At 42.4% G+C, this 20,568-nt stretch overlaps 1 protein-coding gene across 3 annotated transcripts in view; it reads left to right on the top strand.

The window, feature by feature from the left end:
• The first annotated feature begins 8,171 nt into the window (after positions 1-8,171).
• Positions 8,172-20,568, top strand: part of ABCC8 (ATP binding cassette subfamily C member 8) — a 156,842-nt gene continuing 144,445 nt past the window's right edge. For all 3 annotated transcript variants that reach the window (XM_061610242.1, XM_061610243.1, XM_061610244.1), the window contains exons 1-3: positions 8,172-8,766; positions 11,546-11,687; positions 14,320-14,441. In XM_061610242.1, coding sequence (XP_061466226.1) covers positions 8,619-8,766; positions 11,546-11,687; positions 14,320-14,441 — 412 coding nt within the window. In that variant the 5' untranslated portion in view covers positions 8,172-8,618. The remainder of the gene's footprint in view (positions 8,767-11,545; positions 11,688-14,319; positions 14,442-20,568) is intronic.

Below are 20,568 nucleotides of genomic sequence, written 5' to 3' on the forward strand. Positions count from 1 at the left end.
GTGATGCTCTGCCAAGAGTGATTCTGGGATGCTGGGAAGGTGCCTTGTTAACCAAGATAGTGTAGATCTTGGAGCAGTTAATGCCCTGTTAGGCAATTAGAGCCTTTGCTTATCAGTTGTTGTTATGTTGTATGATGTAGCCTTTCCTGGTAATTAATGCTTGTTTGAAGTTGCCTTGTTATTCTAAAGATTAATAGAATAGATGCAATGATTTAATGCGTCATATTAATTAATGCTTATTTAACCTCATTGAGCTGGTAAACATGTATGCTATAAAAAGGGGTCTGGGCTCCTTGGTTCAGTGTTCAGCCTGGTCCATGTTTGTGCAGAGCCTGGCAGCCTGTCCCATTGTGTATTGGGTATACCTGTGGGTTGAAAGCTACTCAATAAACACTTTGTCTCCTTTTAAGTAAACCTGCGACTCAGTCTGCCTTCTTCATCTCTCTGGTGCCTTGAAAACCCGAATGCCCAGGAAGGGGGTATACAAGGACCCACCATATTGCTATCATTGTAATTTTTTTAACTGTTTTTTATATTGAATTTTAAATTGTTATAGCCCACCCTAGGACCTTAGGGTGAAGAGCCAGTAAGAAACCAAATAAATAAATAAATAATGACTCAAATGGTCAGGGTATTCCATGAGTTCTAGTGTTATGAGAAAAAACTTTTCTCTATCCACTTTCTTCATGCTATGCATAACTTTATACATTTCTATCATGTTGCCCCTTACTCTCCTTTTCTCTAAATTAAAAAGCCCCAAATGCTTCCACCTTTCATCATAAGGAAGTTTCTCCATCCCCTTGATCATTTTGGTTGCCCTTCTGTGAACCTTTTCCAACTCTACAATATCCATTTTGAGGTGAACTGTACATAGTATTCTAAATGTGGTTGTACCATAGTTTTGTATTATGGCATTATGATATTGGCAGTTTTATTTTCCTTTCCTAATAATCCCTAGCATATAATTTGCCTTTTTCACAGCTGCCACATACCGGGTTGACATCTCCACTGAGCTATTCATTTATGACCCCAAGGTCTATTCCTGGTCAGACACTGACAATACAGACCCCATGGTCATATATGTGAAATTAGGACTTTTTGCCCCAACATGCAACACTTTGCACTTATTTACTCTGATTTGCATTTGCCATTTTACCGCCTGTTCACTTATTTTGCAAATGTACATTCTTTTAGGTTGCTTGTTATGTACTTGTTGCATGATTGCCAGACTATGTCATTGTTTAAAGTTGTGATTTTGGACTTTCATTTATTTATTTTATTTATAATTTGATTTGTATCCCACCCTTCCTCCCAGCAGGAGCCCAGGGCAGCAAACAAAGTGCTAAAAACACTTTGAAACACTTTAAAACATCATAAAAACAGATCTTAAAATACATTAAAACAAAACAGCGTTAAAACATTTTAAAAAAACTTTAAAAAAGGGTTAAAACATTATTAAAAAACATATCAAGCAATTCTAACACAGACGCAGAGTGGGATAGGTCTCAACCTAAAAGACTTGTTGAAAGAGGAAAGTCTTCAAAAGGCGCCAAAAAGATAGCAGAGATGGCGCCTGCCTAATATTCAAAGGGAGGGAATTCCACAGGGTAGGTGCTGCCACACTAAAGGTCCGTTTTCTATATTGTGCAGAACGAACCTCCTGATAAGATGGTATCTGCAAGAGGCCTCACCTGCAGAGTGCAGTGATTGACTGAGTATATAAGGGGTAAGACAGTCATTCAGGTATCCTGGTCCCAAGCTGTATAGGGCTTTGTACACCAAAACTAGAACCTTGAACTTGGCCCAGTAGCAAATGGGCAGCCAGTGCAATTCTTTCAGCAGCGGGGTGACATGTTGGCAATACCCTGCCCCAGTGACCAGCCTCGTCGCTGCATTTTGCACCAGCTGCAGCTTCCGGGCCAACCTCAAGGGCAGCCCCCATAGAGGGCATTATAGTAATCCAGCCTGGAAGTTACCAGTGCGTGGACAACAGTGGTCAGGCTATCTGTCATGGCCAGTTGGTTGTTGAAACAATATTTGTTTGCACTGAACAAATGGATACTCTCTGTGGACAGTTATTCAGGTGATACATATTTTTACAAGGAGTGCTCAAAATTAATTCATAAACCCTGGCCCTAGAGGCATGGCCTGCCAGTAGCATAGCTATTTTTTAAAACTGCTTGGAAAATACCTTATTTGTTTGAAAACTGTGCATATTTAATATCTTGTTATGTTAACAACACATATCCAAGTTCTGTTTCATCATGGCCCTACTTGCTACCACAGGTTCAAGAAGCTGCATTCTTAAAGCAGTACTCTTCAGTGCCTCATTTGCTCTCTGTGGAATGTTCTTGGAAGCCAGAGTCACCTTAAAATGTTTGTGACGTGTAGTTTCAAAGCTACAATATGATACTCTTTGTTTGCTAGGTTTGCTCTGCCACAGTTAAACTGGCATTTTATTCCTGGCAAGGGGGAAATGCAGACACCCAGCTGTTTTCTGACAAGGAAAATATATTACCACCAGTCAGTACATAAAAGCTCAAAAACTTACTACAAGATTGCCCTGCCTTAAAGGAAGCAAATTCTATGTATTACTATTCTCAAAATGGATGACTCTTTCAGAGTTGGATCCTGAGCTATCTTTCCATTTACTGAAGGGATTCTGATTTAGGAGATGCTTCCGCTGTTGGGAAATTTTTGCTAGTTCCAGAAGATTTCCCACCTTTCTGGAGAGTTTTTCATGGGGCATAGAATACTGCAAGGGGGGGCATAGAATACTGCAAGGGAAGGAGAAATTACTGGAAATCACACACACACACACACACAAGCAGGAGTATCCTTTGAGCAGAGTTTCATGGGAATTTAAGATCCAGGGCTCAGACTTTTACTCAACAGTCTTTTAACTCAACAGCATTCAGACTGTTCTTTTCTAAAGAATGTTATGACTCAAGTAGCGGGGATTAAGTCAGGAATGGGTTGACTTCAGGACTGTGGGATCTACTTTGTTTTTTACTAAATTCCTAATATCCACTATCTGGAGTCCAGTGCAAAAGACATTAAATAATTATTACTCCAGGAATCTGTTTTCAGTACCAGAACTGAATGTAGCTCACAATTGTTCCACATAAAAATCTACTTCAGAATATTTCTCCATCCCCAAAAACATGTTTTTCATTCCAACACTATTCATTCATTCATTCATTGGCAATCACTCGTGGCAAAGTAAGATTGTCTTCCAAGATAAGGTCTTTAACGGTGGGTCCGTAAGTGACTGTGGAGGCCAATTCTGGATCCACACAGCCTTCCACAGTGAAATTCAGCATCGTCTGAGCTCTGTGAGTGACACATTCTCCCAAATGAAGCGTAGAGTGTTTGAGGATCGGGATATTCGCAGGGAGACCAAAAAGCTTATTTACAAAGCCATTGTACTACCGACCTTACTGTACGCCTGTGAAACATGGACCATCTATAAATGCCACTCCCAACTTCTTGAAAGATTCCACCAACGCTACCTCCAGAAAATTCTGCAAATTACTTGGGAAGATAGGCGGACTAATGTTAGCGTATTGGAAGAAGCAAAGACCACAGTGTTGAAACAATGATCCTCCAACATCAACTTCGCTGGACCGGCCATGTTGTTCGAATGCCTGATCATCGTCTTCCAAAGCAGCTACTTTACTCCCAACTTAAGGATGGAAAACGGAATATTGGTGGACAGCAAAAGAGGTTTAAAGATGTTCTCAAAGCTAATCTAAAAAAATGTAACATAAGCATCGAGAACTGGGAAGCCTTGGCCCATGAGTGTCCCAACTGGAGGTCGGACATTATCAAAGGTGTGGGTAAAGAGAGTCATTTTGTTGTTACCATTGCTAAAACAATTTAGAGTCAGGAATTCTTGCCAATCTGCTTCAAACCACCACCCAGAGATCTATCAGTAGATCCCTATCTACCTTCTGCCCACAACTGAATTAGGTTACTGACTGTACTAGGTACAGTATGAATGATGTGACTGTCAAGGGTATAAAATTGCTTATAAGGAGCTGAACTTTGTGCTGATTTTTTACAAGATATGTGACCATATGAATTTGCTAACACTCACAACATTTGATCTAAACCCTCTAAAGTCAGTGATAGCTTTATTTGACTTTGATGATCCTCATATTTCCTGCTCTTGAAAAAGTTCTTAAAAGTACAAGTAAAGCTTGTGGAGTCTCTTATGTCTTTGTATTATCAAAGAAAAAACTTATTCAGCAGTTATTTTCAATATGGCTTGCTCCTGCAACCACCAGCCTTGATTATTATCTCAACAGCTTAACACTGGGGGGGGGGGGAAAGAATTGTAGAGAGAAGGGTATTCTCATGAATGCTCCAGGACTATAAAGAGCACTATATATTTCAGGGCTGTGGTTACCCTACACTAAAAAAAATGTGGTCACCTTGACAATCTAAATTCTGCACATACACACAAAAGTAAATTCTGATACCTCTATAACCCCTTAATGCAAATCTCTTGTCACATAGACTAGCCTGCCTCCATTCAATTGTTTTTCAGGGAGCCACAAAGTTGCTGTTTGTACACATAAACTGATTTTCTGAAGGCAGGTTAACCAAATGTAAAGAAGGAGAGGGCTGTAGTTGTGTAGAAGAGGGACTTTCATATGCAGCTTTTCTTAACTCTCATGATAATCTGCACCTACCAGTTTGTTTGTTTACTGTAAATATTTTTTATAATACACTATTATACGAATATTTCAGTTATATTCCCATGGTGGCTTATACAAAAATGGAACAATTAAAATGTAAATAAAAAATAAAACAAGCTAAAAATAACAGAATAGCAGCAGGAATTAGACTGCATATAAAAAGGACACTGAGTTTATCCAGAAGAACATACCATTGTCAATGGTTTTGAAGGCTGCCGAGAGATCTAGGTGAATCAACATGGTCACACTTCTGCTGAGTCATCCAACAGGGTGACCAAGGCAGTTTCTGTACCGAAATCAATCCTAAAGCCCAACTGAAGTGGATCTAGAAAATCAGCCTCATCCAAGAGAGCATGGAGTTGTAGAGAACCACCTGCTCTAGCATTTTGCTAAGGAAAGGAAGATTAGCAACAGGCTGACAATTATTAAGATCTTCTGAGTCCAGAGTGGGTTTCTTCAGCAGTCAAACAACTGCTTCTTTTTAAGCAGCTGGAACAACTTCCTCTATGAAGGAGGCATTTATCACCTCCTGGACCTACCTGGGCCCTCCCTGCTCAACATGATAAGTCAAGGAGGTCAAGTAGACAGTTAAAAAGGCCACGTTCGTTCAACACTTTGTCTACTTCTTCAGGCCTCTAAAATGAAAATACTGTTGCGCACCTCCCCAATCTCCGAGCGGTGAGATCTCAGAGGTCCCTGAGCACATCCAGGGTTTGGTTTCCTTTGGGAAGAAGGTCAGCGGAGACTGCGGTGTCTTTATGAAATATGGTTTGTTTATTTACACACATTCCAACCTGAGCTTAGGATGGAGGGGGTTCAAGGCATCAGCAGTCCAATATCCAGCTTTTCCATCTGTATTACAGGAGGCACCCCAAATGCCATAGTGCAGAGAGCCAGTCTCTCTGCCTGCCTCCAGTCACCAGCCTTTCTCTAGACAAATTCCTACACACACTCCAAACACAAACTTCTGCTAGCAGCCAGGAAGGGGGGGGGAGGCTCTCCTGAAGAGTTTCAATGACAAAAGGATCTTCCTGGCCCATTCAGCAGTTGCTTAGCAACTGATAGACCCATTATCCTACCTGGCCAATCTATTATCTTAACAAAAGAGACTCATCTGACCAGCAGAGTGAGTTCTTCACTCCAAGGCACAGGATTCCAAATCAGAGGCTGGAGAGGGGACCCACAGGGATCATCCATTCCAACCCCCATGCTCATAACACTACATTCAACAGCACAGGACCAGATGAAGCTCTAGACACTTCTGGCTAATGTGAATAAATCATTACAGTGAATGTGAGTGATTTTATTCTCAAAGTGCTCTGCAAATGTGTCACAGTGGAACTCCCAAGGGTTCCTTAACATCAGCAGGTGGGCCAGATTGTAGGAGGCCCCAAACTACCTGGAAAAGTTCTGCCAGATGTCAGAGCCACTGAGTAAGCTTGATAATGAGGTTTGACTAGTGTTCTATCAGATTCACTGTGACTTTTCCACCACTTATGCTCTAGCCAACTTCCTACTTGCTTCGTCTCCTCAAAATACAAGGAAGCTGACTGGGCTCCACTGTGTGGAAGAAGACACTTTGAAGTAATAATTTAAACAACTTGGGCCACCTCCACATTCCATAGAGTGACCAGCCATACTAACTAGAAATTCCCCAATGTGTCTTTGAAATCTTGTGGACTCCATAGGCCCCTGGGTAGACCATCTTAATTGGTCCCCCTCCTCTGCAATAGGGAATAGTGCTGCGAGTCTAAATCTCAACAGAAAGTCATCCAACCATGACAAAAGAGTTAGAGTAAAATCCCCCACTCTTGGACCACAATACCACTATATATGTTGGGATGGTGACATGTTGAGGAGAACCTGAGCCCCATATTTGTCATGATAAGTATGATGTTGTCAAGGCAGTCCTGAATGAATGTTGAGGTCCTGTCAAGGCAGTTCCTCCAGACTAACACCAGATCAAAGACCACCTTTGTCAGTTCAGGCAAGGACACTGCTGGGCTGAGCAGTACTCCAGCAGAACACCTAATCTGTCCCGACCGCCTAGCTCAAGATACAAACACTCAAAACTGGAATCTAACCAGACAGGAAGCCTGGAGAGATGGCATTCTTATAGATCATAGCAATACCACCTTCCTAGCTTCCAAGCTTATGTTGGTGCTGAATTGAGTAACCAAATGGACAACTCACCCACCCAAGTTTTGGTGATACAAGCAAGATGAGCTTAATCCAAATAATGGTTTGTTGTTGTCTTGTTATGGACAGATCTGTCATTTAGCAACAACCTGAACAAGGCTAAGGGCAGGCAAGCAGAGCAACTAGGGACACAAATGTTGGGGAAAGGCCAGACAGACCACCTGATCCCTCACCTCGCTCATCTGACACACAGTCTGCAATGTAACTCCCCCAACCAGTAACAAATAAGAACATAAGAAAAGCCTGCTGGATCAGGCCAGTGGCCCATTTAGTCCAGCATCTTGTTCTCACAGTGGCCAACCAGGTGCCTGGGGGAAGCCCGCAAGCAGGACCTGAGTGCAAGAACACTCTGCCCTCCTGAGGCTTCCGGCAACTGGTTTTCAGAAGCATACTGCCTCTGACTAGGGTGGCAGAGCACGGCCATCATGGCTAGTAGCCATTGATAGCCCTGTCCTCCATGAATTTGTCTAATCTTCTTTTAAAGCCATCCAAGCTGGTGGCCATTACTGCATCTTGTGGGAGCAAATTCCATAGTTTAACTATGCGCTGAGTAAAGAAGTACTTCCTTTTGTCTGTCCTGAATCTTCCAACATGGAATATCCCTTCCGCCCAGATTTGGAACAAAATTTCCCAAACACAAATTCATTCAGACATAACAAAGAGAATTAGACATCTAAAGTGCTGTTAGGTACACACATGCAAAGCGCACACAAGATGTTAAAATGCCAGTTATATTTATATCCCATCTTTTATCCCAGTAGGAGTCCAGGGCGGCAAACAAAAGCACTAAAAACACTTTAAATCATAAAAACAGACTTTAAAATATATTAAAACACAACGTTAAAACATATTAAAACAAAACCTCTTTAAAATATTTTTTAAAAAGCTTAAAAAAGTTAAAGACCCAACTGCTAAAATCCAAGCACCAGTCTTTCTAAGGAAGCAGCTCTGTGTCCCAATACTCCAGCTTAGCGCAGCCATGACAAAGTCAAGGTGTTAGTTTTCTTTGTACTTTTCTCAAGCCAGAGTGGATTTTAGCCGGTGTCTGGCCAAGGGAATGGTGGGAAGCTGGACATTTCTTTAGAAAGTGGAGAGCTGGTTGGATTTAAAATGTTTACAAACAAAAAGATGCAGATGCACCAGATGGCCTCAGGCTTGACACCACCCTTGAAAAAAAGGGTGAGAGACTCTCTGACTCTTTGACAGACGAGCGGAGGCGGCTCCTTTAAATACCCAGCGCAGCTTCTTTTTGTCTCTGCTGCTGCTGGAGAGGCAGAAGCGTCCTCTCTGCTGTCAGAGCGCCCGAAGATTTTGCCTTCTGGCCGGTCCCGTCGTCTCCTGCCTCAGCCTTTCATCCCAGCGGGACCATCGCACCTTCCTTAGTGCCGCTCACCTTCCCGCCTTCTTTGACCGCGGCGAAACCAAGGAAGATCCCCGGGCCCCTCGCTCCATCTAGCGCGCGCTCCAGACCAGAGGAGCGCATCTGGCCGCCTTCTCATGGCTTCCCTTGCGCGCGCTTTGCTACTCCTGCGCCAGGGGGGCGGGCTGGCCGCGGCGTGCCTTAGGTAGAGAGGCGTGTGGGAGTGCCCCAAGAGGCGGGAAAGCAACCCGGCCACGGCCAGGCCCAGCCGTTAAGCCGCGACTCGCGCTCGTGTGTGTGTTCCGTGTTGTGCATGTCCGGCCTCTCCTCGACACCGCGCCCGGCGCCCCTCCACCATGTCCTTGGCTTTCTGTGGCAGCGAGAACAACTCGGTTGCCTACAAGGTGAACAATGGGGTGCTCAACAACGGCTGCTTCGTGGACGCGCTCAACGTGGTGCCGCACGTTTTCCTGCTTTTCATCACCTTCCCCATCCTCTTCATTGGTGAGTGAAGCTCGGGGAGGGGCGGGTGCCAGGGATACATTTTCTTAGCATTAGCCTATCTCTACAGTCAGCTTCACACACTAGCAGGAGTTTTCCATCCCCCCCCATTTTCTCGCCCCCCCCGAATGGCTCCAGCTCCCTACAGCCCTTCGTCTAGGCATCTCCCCCGCTCCCGGGTGCACTAGCCTGATCATTGGTAGGCATCCATCTGAGCAGACAGGAGAACTGGAGAAGTAAGCAAAAGCAGGTTTACTGAAGGATGCTGACCTGCTTTCCCAGCAGCAGTAATGACAGCCACCTTCCCCAGCTCAAAGACAAAGGTTTTAGCGAGCATCCTCTTTGGAAAAGCACTGGCAGCAGAATTGCATGCTTGCCTTCTATCCTCCTTTTAAAGTTCATTTATTCATCCAGGTTCCATTGAGCTGCATCTCCAGCAAACTTGGGGCTTATCCAAACGGAGCGGGATAATCCACCGTTTCCATATCCGGTTTGTCAGCTGATAGTCCTCACTTTTCGCCTTTTTGTTGCTGTTTCCCAATGAAAAAAAATGTTCCAATGAAATTCCCAATTTCAAACAGCAAATCGCATTTTTGCCAGTATTGGAAGGAGCGGATTTAACCCGCGAAAATGCGTGACACTGCGCGACATCATTTGGACGACCGAAAAATAATAAGCACACATAGCGCGCGTGTCACACATTTTGCAGTCGTCTGGATGAGCCCTTGGTAAAATCAAACCAAATCTTTTTGTAGACCTAGCTCAACTGTCAGATCATGTCCTAAATAAGTCATAGAGCATGCCTCATGTATGTCTCTAACAGAGCTGAAAATAAATCAAGGGAGGTTAAGGAGATGGACAGATGTAAAGGTTTTGTCAAGCAGAAGAAAGAGCAAAACATTGCTGTGGTGGACCTGGTTGTGTTGTTTTTTTTAAAAAAAGTGGTTCTTAGTTTCAAACTAGATATGCACTTTTGTTACTAGTTTAATAATAGATTATCCTGGTAGTGCCTGGCTTTAAGTAGCTGCCAATCATGCACATGGATCATTAGAACTCTTAGATAAATAGTCTGAATCAGATTTCTAGGTCCCAGAATCCATGATGCTATTTTTAAAAATGAATACATTTTCAGCACTGTTCTAGGCTTCTTTTTCAAGGCAGAAAAACACTGAAAGAACTACATAAGAGAAATGTACACATGAAGCACAAATTCAACACTATTGTTCATGTCCTTTGGTTATGCCTGTTCACCTTGGAACTAAAGAAATGGCTCACTGATAATTCATGTTTCTATATAATCAGTTTATAATGCAAAAAGTGTGCATTGTTTCTCATTTGTTGTTCTCACATCTTCCTTCAGGCTTATCCTTCACTTTAAGAAATATAATATTATCTGAACATGCAAAGAACTTGAGACAATATGATTTTTCCCATTCATTGCTGTTGTGATTGCTGTGTGGATTGTGCTTGTGCAAGTGTCACATCCACCTGCTAGATATATTTGTGATATATATAAATATGAATTATGAGTGATGTAACTCTTGCCTCTCACCATCATTTTCTAAACCTTTTTTCAAAAATGTTTTTATATGTATGGATTGATTAATCATTTTAAATATATGCACATACTTGGTGGAGAACCACAGCATACTCACTAATAATCATAACTGTTGTTATTAATAATTGGAGGTAGTGTACCAGTGAGGCTCCCCTCACTTCCTGCAGCAATTCCTTCCCAATTTGAAAAGATCCTTCTAGACAGGTGAACAAAGAAGGTATGACTATTTCTCCATATGTTACACGAGGAAATTATATAATGCTCTCTATATAATATACACAAGAAAATAATTTGTACTGTACTGAAGCTGTAATCATTCATAAATCCACTGACTAGAAGATAAATCACACTAATGTTAATGGGACTTATTTGGGGGGGGGAACATTTGATATTTAGTTATATCTCACCTTTCTTCCAAGGAGCTCAAGGCGGAATACGTGGTCTTCCCTCACTCTATTTTATCCTCACAACCACCTGTGAGGTAGGTTAGGCTGAGACCCAGGGTTATGCAGGGAACTTAATGGTGATTTGAACAGGGGTCTCTCCAGTCCTAGCCCATCACTCTAACCTCTGACATGCATAAGGTGGTTGTTGTTGTTTATTAAATGTATTAGTCTCTTGTTACCTGAAAGGTCTCTAAGTAACTTTAAAACATATACATAAATGTATACATATATTGTACCATAGGGACAATGCATATAAAACATTAAAATTTCATACAATATAAAAAACAAAAAATAGCTCTCCCCCCCCCATAACAGTGATAGGAAGCTTTGACAGCACACTAACAATAAAGCAGACTCAACTCAGTAAATAAAATTAAGCAGATTCATACTACATGGCTAGAATGAATCTGGGTTAAACTTGGACCAGCTGTGTGTAAAGCTCCTTCTGATTCACTTCTGTGGAACTAATATCAAGTGGTCAGTTTCTCAGCCATGTATAACAATGATATGCCAACTACAGGGCCAATTAAGAGTTCTCTCTTTCATTTAGTATTTACTAGATTACTAATGTTTACATATACAGGATCTTTGATCCCATTTGTGTCTTCTAGGTCCTTAATGCACTTATGATGTTTTATACTAGGGCAAATGTTTTGTCTCTAACTTTGTTTCCATTTCATATTGAGATCAGAATAGACAGGAACATGTGTTTTTATTTATTTGATTATGTGCACAAACCCCTCAGGATAATTATGATCATTTGTTTTGTTACATTTAGGATGGGGAAGTCAAAGCTCCAAAGTTCATATCCATCACAGCACTTGGCTTCATTTTCCTGGACATAATTTACGCTGGATTTTGACTTTCGTTCTTCTGTTTGTGCTGGTATGTGAAATAGCTGAAGGGATAGTGTCAGATGGGTAAGTACATAAATCGGTAAACTCTTTGTTTTTACAACACTTACCCACTTCTAATGCATTTGTATGCAATTTGCTGTACACATTTTAATCCTATCAATTTTGCTTGTTAGAAATGTAATTTGTGTTCATGATTATTAACTTACTGACTTGTATCAGATATTCCTTGCCAAGAATGTGTGTGTACAAATACACATGTATGCTAAAGTACGTGTAGTTAGCCAATTCATCCTATCTGTTTGCCAATCTATTGTGAAAAATTGCTCCATCTTCTGAAGTTCCTATGGATGAAAAGACCCATAGCAATCCAGAGAAAGAGGCAAGATCAGATCCTACATTACACCGTCCTCAGTTAAACAGGGCAAGTGAAAGGGAGACCCAAATTCATAAAAGTTGCATCAGATCTTTTTAAAAAAACCAATATGATACTTCATTTACATTGCAACAGTTTTTTGCTAACACCTCTCCTTCTGCAGACCCCAGCACCATACCCCATACCATTTTCAAGGGTCTCCCTAGAGCAGGAGGCTGCAGTATGCTGCAAAGGCCTGCAGAGGGAAGGGGGAGAAGGGATAGCCTGCGAATGTGAAGTCTGATCCATTCACAGAAGGAAAGTTAGGATCCGAGTCATTGTCTGTGGTAATTCAAAGTTATTGACCTGTACTTAAGAAATGTTAGCACATACTTGCATCTCAAGAGCAATCAGCAATATAGAAAGGAACACTGAATTTAAAAAAGGATTACCTCAACTTCTAAAAATCCAAACCTTTTATTTTTATAACAGTCTACTTGGCAACCAAAAGTTATGTAAGGCTTAGCATTCGGTAATAGTGCTGCACAAAAGTGATTCCTAAGATAGCATCACATCATAAAATTTCTGTTGCTCTTGTCTGCCTGACAGAATACTGTACAGTATACTTACTTACAGAATTAGCAGTCAAACTATTAAAACTTCAGTATTCCTCTGTACTTTGCCCTTGATTATATAAGTTTCTGGCACTGTTTACTGTCAATATAAGTTATTGTTTTTAATGGTGCCAGGTTTAGAACAGAGGCTAAAGAATAGCCTATGCAAATCCTCTGAAAACCTGAACTCCTACTTTGAAGAACTTTTCCTCTGTACACATCTATTTTAAATGAAATATAGTGTTTCTGTCTTTAAAACCTGTACATCCTGAAGGGAAAGCTCTTTTACACATTGTGAACCCACTGCACAGAATTCTATACCCTTGCTCTCTTGCTGCAGCTGGACTCGTATCATTATCAGAATGGGTTCCTGAGATGCTTAACTTTCATTTAAAGCAAAAAGTGAGCTTCTAGTCCTCATGGTTGTGAAGATTCAAATCCTTTTCCTCATTTGAAACCATCCCTCCTGGAAAATGCAGCTATTGGTTTTAGAATAGATGCTGTAAACAGAAGTACAACATAAAGCTAAATTAGGTCCTAAGGAAGGAGTGACTTGGACAAAACAGTATCTGTACCCACTTAAACCATATGTAAGCCGCCTTGGGTTTCTATCATGGAAAGAAAGGCGGGGTATAAATGAAATTAATAAATAATAATAAATAAATTATCAGACTCCCCCTTCCCTTTGCACCTTAAGAATACACCAAGCACTGCTGACACTGTTCTGGGGAGTACTGGAGACAGAAAATCTCATGGTACTTGTGAGATTCCCAAAGGCATGTGGTCTGCCACTTCTTAACAGTGTCAGTACTAAACTGGATAAACAGTTGTTCTGATCTGCCAAAGCAGTTGTTATGTTTTCCTTCTTAATCAAAGGCCCACAATCTGGTTTTATGACTATTGTATCCTGCCTTAAAACTATTTTCTACCAAACTAAGCTTTTAAAATGAAACTGGTGCTTTCTGCATAGAGTGTGTATTGCTCATTTGATTTATTTTATGACTGTATTTGTGGGTGCGTGTGTATCTAATTTGTTTATGTGTGCCTATGGTGTGGGGAAAGAGAAAAGCCCTTAAACCAGCAAAATTGTATAACCTATTTTAAATTCAGCTATGTAATTCCTTTTGTTCTAAGTACAATCATATTCTCATTTACACAAAGTTACTACTAACTGGAATGAAATTTCATGCGCACCAATTCCTTTTTGTCAAGTAATTATTTCATTAAGACTCCAATCTTATACACATGTCCTCAATGGGACTTACTTCTAAGTAGACTTGTATAGGATTGTACTGCCATTCAGCTTAGTCTAACTGAAAATTAAAGTAATGTATGGGCACATCTATAAAACCAATTTGACCAAAAAGGATGTGGAAAGATCCATATGCTGAACATTTCCCATTCTTTTCTGTCCCCGTAGTCTAAATCATGAACATCAAAAATTTGAAGAAGAAACTGAAGGGAACTAACACTGTTGCATGCATTCACACAAAAGTGCTCACTGGATTTCATCTTTATGTCCTGATTCAATAATTTATCTTAGGAATGGGAACTCTGATATGTGTACTTGTGCATTTGCACATACAATTCATCTGGAGGGAATGATCCATACATGCAGTTTTGTGCATAATCAACATCTTTGTTCAACTAAGTTTAATTAAGGATCAGAATAAACGCAGTACTCTCCATCAGGGTATTTCTGACTGATAATATGTTTTGTTATACTTAGGGTTTCAAAATCTCGTCATTTACACCTGTATATGCCACCTGGAATGGCATTCTTAGCAGCCATCACATCAATTGTTTACTATCACAACATTGAAACATCAAATTTTCCAAAGTTATTAATAGGTATGTATCACAACATAGAAAACTATGAAGGTGTGAATATGTTGTTCTTAAGCTAAGGTCTGGTAGATCTTGCTAGTACTTCACTGCAGTTCCCCTTGAACTGGATTTTTATTTTCTTATTAAAGCTTACTAGAACTGTTCTCCTCTGTTTCCCATTATAAAACCTGATTTCAAGACTCTTTCTAGTATTAATATTTTAATTAAATGAACATTTATTATTTATTAACAAGATGTAAGTCCCACTTTATATTCCAACATATCTTTGTGTTGAAAACAGCAAAGTTTTAAGGCTATGGGGTTGTTGTCACCATACACTTGTTGCTTTTTTTATAAGCTATTTGACAATCATAAATAGAATAAAAAATTAGCTCCACAGAATTGATGTTCCTGGAACTGTTGGCAAATAGTGCCTTTGTTTGTAATGTTGATGCAATCAGTTTGCTTGGGAATAGTTATGGGAGTCATCTCATCCCTTGACAGGAAATTCGTGTCGTATGTGAATAGTTCCATGTTTGTTTGGCCCATATGCTTTCCTTTCTGTGAGAAAATGGAAAATGACCATTTTTCTTGTCTTATCTCATGAGACTGAATGTCAGAAAACCAGCTCCTCCTACATATATTTAACCTTTTGAACAGTTTAATAATTATCCTTTTCTGCTAACTGAGAAGCTGTACTGAATGACTTATTTAGAATGGTGGCATTAAAATGTCTAAGTAAAATTTGGGTCTCTCTGTTCCTATATAGCATTGATATCTAAGTATACTTGCTATATATACTTACGCTTGGGTTTAAAGCCCTAAACAACTTAGGCTCCAAATATCTGAAAGACCACCTCCTTCCCTGCAGACCCTCTTGGGTGTTGAGATTGGCAAAAGGGGCCCTCTTGGTAGTTCTGCTACCGTCAGATGTTCAGGGTGATGGCCTGGGAGAGGGTATTCTTTGCAGCTGCTCCCAAGTTGTGGAATTCCCTCCCCACAGAGGTATGTCTGGTGCCTTCACTATATAGCTTTCAATGAATGCTAAAGACGTACTTCTTCTCCTTGGCTTTTGACACTTGAGAGATACATTTTTAGGACCACTCTAGTTGTGAATGCAATTTGTTTTAAACTGGTTTTTAATACTATATTTTGTATTGTTGTGATGCACCTGGGATCTACTGGTGAAGAGTGTGTAATTAATTTAATATCAATAACAAGAATAATAATAATGTCAGGAGTGAGGAACCTCAGGCCTGGGAGCCAATTGAAGCCTTCCAGACCTCTCTGTCTCTTGGAACTCTCCCCAAGTCACACCCTCTCTCCACAGGCCATTTCTCCCCATTGGCCTTGCTTCACACCCAAGTGTTTTCGCTTGGCTAGAATGTGTCCTCAAACTCTTAATAATGTTTACAGGATAGAGATGGGTATGTGAATGTGTGTAGAAACTAGCCCATTCTACAAAAGTAAAATTTGCATTCATTGCTCCAGCCACTTTTGTCTCTGACTTCACTCACCACTGGCATGTAGCCCCTGGAAGGTTGCTCAGAAGGGAATGTGGCCTTGGGCTGAAAAAGGTTTCTCACCTCTGATACTTAAGTATTGTAGCATATTTCTAAGTCTGGATGCAAGACTACATGCCACATGATAAGCAGGTCTAGGAGATGTTATGCACTATTTGGTAAACATGCTTTTTCTGTATTTCAGGAAAAACACACCTACAAATGAATTTTCAATATCCCAAGGGTCTTTATGAATAAGATGTGGGCATGTGATACATTAATCTCAGACTACAAGGGGTTTAGAATAGCCTGCTACTTTCTTAGACATTTTCTTGGCTCTCTGGTATAGTTGAAAGCTCATGTATAGGAGTCCAGCACATTACCTTTAAGCAAGGGCTTGACAGAATAAAGTTGTTTCTGTTATGGAAAACCATGGGAATTTTCATGCAGAAACATTAATAATCTTTTTATCAGTTTTCTGTACCCATACTATTTATATAAAATTGCTAAATCTTGTCACTTTTGTATATCTTCTCTATTATGTAAAGTATCCCTTTAGAGTTTATTTATAATTAGTATAATATTGGTAGTATTTCCCAATAAAAGTATTTCATATGTCTACTGCCTTGGGCTATATAGCAGTGAGGCTGGAGGATTTAAATAACTGTAAATGTCCCATAAAACCTGCTAACAACATTATAGAATAAGCATTCATTAGAGTAAAGTACTATGGTTATATGGTAAGTTTTACATACTATTAGCATATCCTTCCTTTATGTTAGGGGCATGTGTATATCAGGGGGGACTGATGGAGGGGGGAGGCCAAGATATAATGAGGCTGGACGGCAGATGCTGGTGGGGTGCTAGTGGCAGGCCACGTCAGGTAAGAGGAACGAGGAAGAGATACATAATATCTGTCCCTTGTTCCGGGCCTGCCCAACACCGGAAGATAGCTGGGGGATGTGGGACTCCATGTTCTGACCTCCGGCTGCTGCTGTGCAATGCCAGGTCCGTCACCCAAAAAACATATCTCATCCATGATATGATATTAGATGAGGGCACAGACCTGGCATGTATTACGGAAGCCTGGCTGGATGAGGCCACGGCTTCCATCCTTGAGGCCATGTGTCCAGCTTGGTTCCTGTATGTGCATCAGCCAAGGGTCGGAAGACGGGGAGTGGGAGTGGCGGTCATCTATCGGGGGTCCCTGGTTCTCACCAGACCTCCTCTCCATGAGACCAAGGTTGCTGATTGCATGTACTGGAGGTTGGGCCCAAAGGGCAGCTTAGGGATTCTGCTCGTGTACCATCCACCCTACTGCACGACAGACTCCCTGGCCGAGGTGCTGGAGGTGGTCTTGGATGTGCGGGCGCAATTCCCTAATTTGCTGGTGCTGGGGGATTTCAACGTACATGCTGAGGCCACCCTCACAGGGGCACCTTGGAATTTCATGGAAACCATGGCTTCCTGGGAGCTGCACCTTATTTCCATGGGCCCCACCCATGTAGGTCATGCACTTGACCTTGTATGTGCCTCGGGAGAGGAGGGGAGTGATCTGAAAATGGGGGCTACATCTCTTACCCCCTTGTCATGGTCAGATCACTACTTGGTGAGAGTAGATCTTTCGATGCCACGCACCCTCCACGGGGGCAAAGGACCCATTAGGATGGTCCTCCCTAGGCATTTGATGGATCCTGATAGATTCCTGAATGCGCTTGAGGATTTTGTGGAGCCTGAAGACGGGCACTTGGTTGAATCCCTGGTGGAGGAGTGGAATGAGGCGATCACCGGGGCATTAGACCGGGTGGCTCTGAAACGCCCTCTCCCCTTGAATAGGACTCAGACGGCACTGTGGTATACTTCACGGTTGCGAACTCTGAGGCGGGAGGTGAAACGGCTAGAACGCCTGTGGCGGAAATCTCGCTCTGATGACGATCAGACACGGGTCAGAGCGGCTGCAGCAGCCTACCATGTGGCAATAAGGGCAGCAAAAAAAGATTTTTATGCTGCCTCTATTGCATCCGCATGGTACTGTCCCAGGAGGCTGTTCCAAGTGGTCCGAAGCCTGGTCAGTCCAGTTGCTTCGGAACCGATGGGACATTCTAAGACCTCCTGTGATGAGTTTGCAAAGCACTTTGCAGATAAAATCAATTGTCTAAAGAGTACGATTCCACACGCTATGGATACAGTGAGTAAGCCAGAGTAGGCCAGTGGTTCTCCGGTGATGTGGGATCGGTTCCAGCTTCTTCCTTTTGATGAAGTGGACAAGGTGCTTTCAACCTTAAGGCCAACCACCTGCTTACACGATCATTGCGCATCATGGCTCATTATGAGCTGCAAGAACAGACTGGGCGAGGGGATCAAGGCGGTGGTAAATGCGTCCTTGGAAGAGGGCGTGATGCCATCAGCTCTCAAGGAGGCAGTAATAAAACCAATTTTAAAGAAGTGCTCCTTGGATCCCCAAGATCTGAACAACTTTCGCCCAATCTCAGACTTACCATTCTTGGGCAAGGCCGTCGAGCGGGTGGTGACGAAGCAGTTGCAAGTGCACTTGGAGAAAGTGGATTATCTGGATCCAATTCAGTTGGGCTTCAGGCCTGGACATGGGACTGAAACAGCCTTGGTCGCCTTGGTGGATGATATGAGGAGAGCGTTGGATAGGGGTGAATGCACCTTCATCGTCCTCCTGGATCTCTCAGCGGCTTTTGATACCATTGACCACGATATCCTTTTGGACTGCCTGGAGGGATTAGGCATAGGGGGCACTGTACTGCAGTGGTTCCGTTCCTTCCTCTCTGATAGGCACCAAAGAGTAGCATTGGGGGATGAGGTTTCGGATCCTTGGCCTCTCACCTGTGGGTTGCCACAGGGCTCCATCCTCTCCCCAATGCTATCTAACATCTATATAAAGCCGCTGGGGGCTATCATTAGGAGATTTGGGCTGCAGTGTCACCAATATGCAGATGACACGCAGCTCTATCTCTCATTTAAATCTTCACCGAGGTTGACTGTAGAAACCCTGTCCAAGTGCCTGGAGTCGGTGAGTGGCTGGATGGGAAGGAATAAGCTGAAACTGAACCCTGACAAAACCGAGGTACTGTTCATGGGAGACAAGGGAAGGTTAGGGGATTTGGACCTGGTGCTCAATGGGGTACAATTGCCCCTGAAAGACCAGGTCTGCAGCCTCGGGATCATTCTTGACTCCCAGCTGTCCATGGAGGCTCAGGTCTCGGCTGTGAGCCGGGCAGCACTGTATCAACTCCATCTGATACGGAGGCTGCGCCCCTACCTTCCCAATCATCTGCTTCCATCGGTGGTACATGCCCTGGTCTCCTCTTGCCTAGACTACTGTAATGCGCTCTACGTGGGGCTACCCTGGAAAACAGTCCGGAAGCTGCAACTAGTACAGAATGCGGCGGTGCGCCTGATTAAAGGCATCCGCCGATGAGATCACATAACTCCAGTGCTAAATAAGTTTCACTGGTTTATTTATTTATTTATTTATTTTATTTAATTACATTTCTAGACCGCCCTATAGCAGAAAGCTCTCAGGGCGGTGTACAACAAATAAAATCACAATTAAAATATGAGCAAGTGTGGAAAAAATATATATATATAGTACAATTATAAAACATTAATAAAATTGCCATTGAGATTTATAAATTAAGATCATATTAAGTTTAGAATATTAAATTTAAAATATTTAAAAATTTACAAAATTTAAAAAGCCTGGGCGAAAAGGTAAGTTTTTACCTGGCGCCGAAAAGATAACAGAGAAGGCGCCAGGCGTATCTCGTCTGGGAGGGCATTCCATAGTTCGGGGGCCACCACCGAGAAGGCTCTAGATCTAGTTGTTGATCTCCGGGCCTCTTTATGGGTTGGGACCCGGAGAAGGGCCTTCGACGTCGAGCGTAGTGAACGGGTAGGTACATAGCGAGAGAGGCGCTCCATCAGGTATTGCGGTCCGATGCCGTTTAAGGCTTTATAGGTAAGAACCAACACTTTGAATCTGGCCCGGAAACATATCGGTAGCCAGTGCAGCTGCGCCAGGACAGGTGTTATATGGTCAAATTTCTTTGTCCCAGTGAGAACTCTGGCCGCAGCATTTTGCACTAGCTGAAGTTTCCGAACCGTCTTCATAGGTAGCCCCACGTAGAGTGCATTACAGTAGTCCAATCTAGAGGTTACCATAGCATGGATAACTGAGGCAAGATGCTCCTTGCTCAGATAGGGTCGTAGTTGGGCTACCAGCCGGAGCTGGTAGAATGCATTCCGTGCCACCGAGGCTACCTGAGCCTCAAGTGACAGGAGCGGATCTAATAAGACCCCCAAACTACGTACCTGTTCCTTTAGGGGGAGTGTAACCCCATCTAGGACAGGTCGAACGTCAACCATCTGGGCAGAGGGTCCTCCCACCAACAGCATCTCAGTCTTGTTAGGATTGAGTTTCAGTTTATTAGCTCTCATCCAGCCCATTATCGCGGCCAGGCAGCGGTCTAGTACATCAACAGCCTCACCTGACGAAGATGAAAAGGAGTAGTAGAGCTGCGTATCATCAGCATATTGCTGGAAACGCACTCCAAAACTCCTGATGACCTCACCCAGCGGCTTCATATAGATATTAAAAAGCATGGGGGATAGAACTGAAC

The sequence above is a fragment of the Rhineura floridana genome, chromosome 2, assembly GCF_030035675.1.
Source record: "Rhineura floridana isolate rRhiFlo1 chromosome 2, rRhiFlo1.hap2, whole genome shotgun sequence".
Classification (NCBI taxonomy): domain Eukaryota; kingdom Metazoa; phylum Chordata; class Lepidosauria; order Squamata; family Rhineuridae; genus Rhineura; species Rhineura floridana.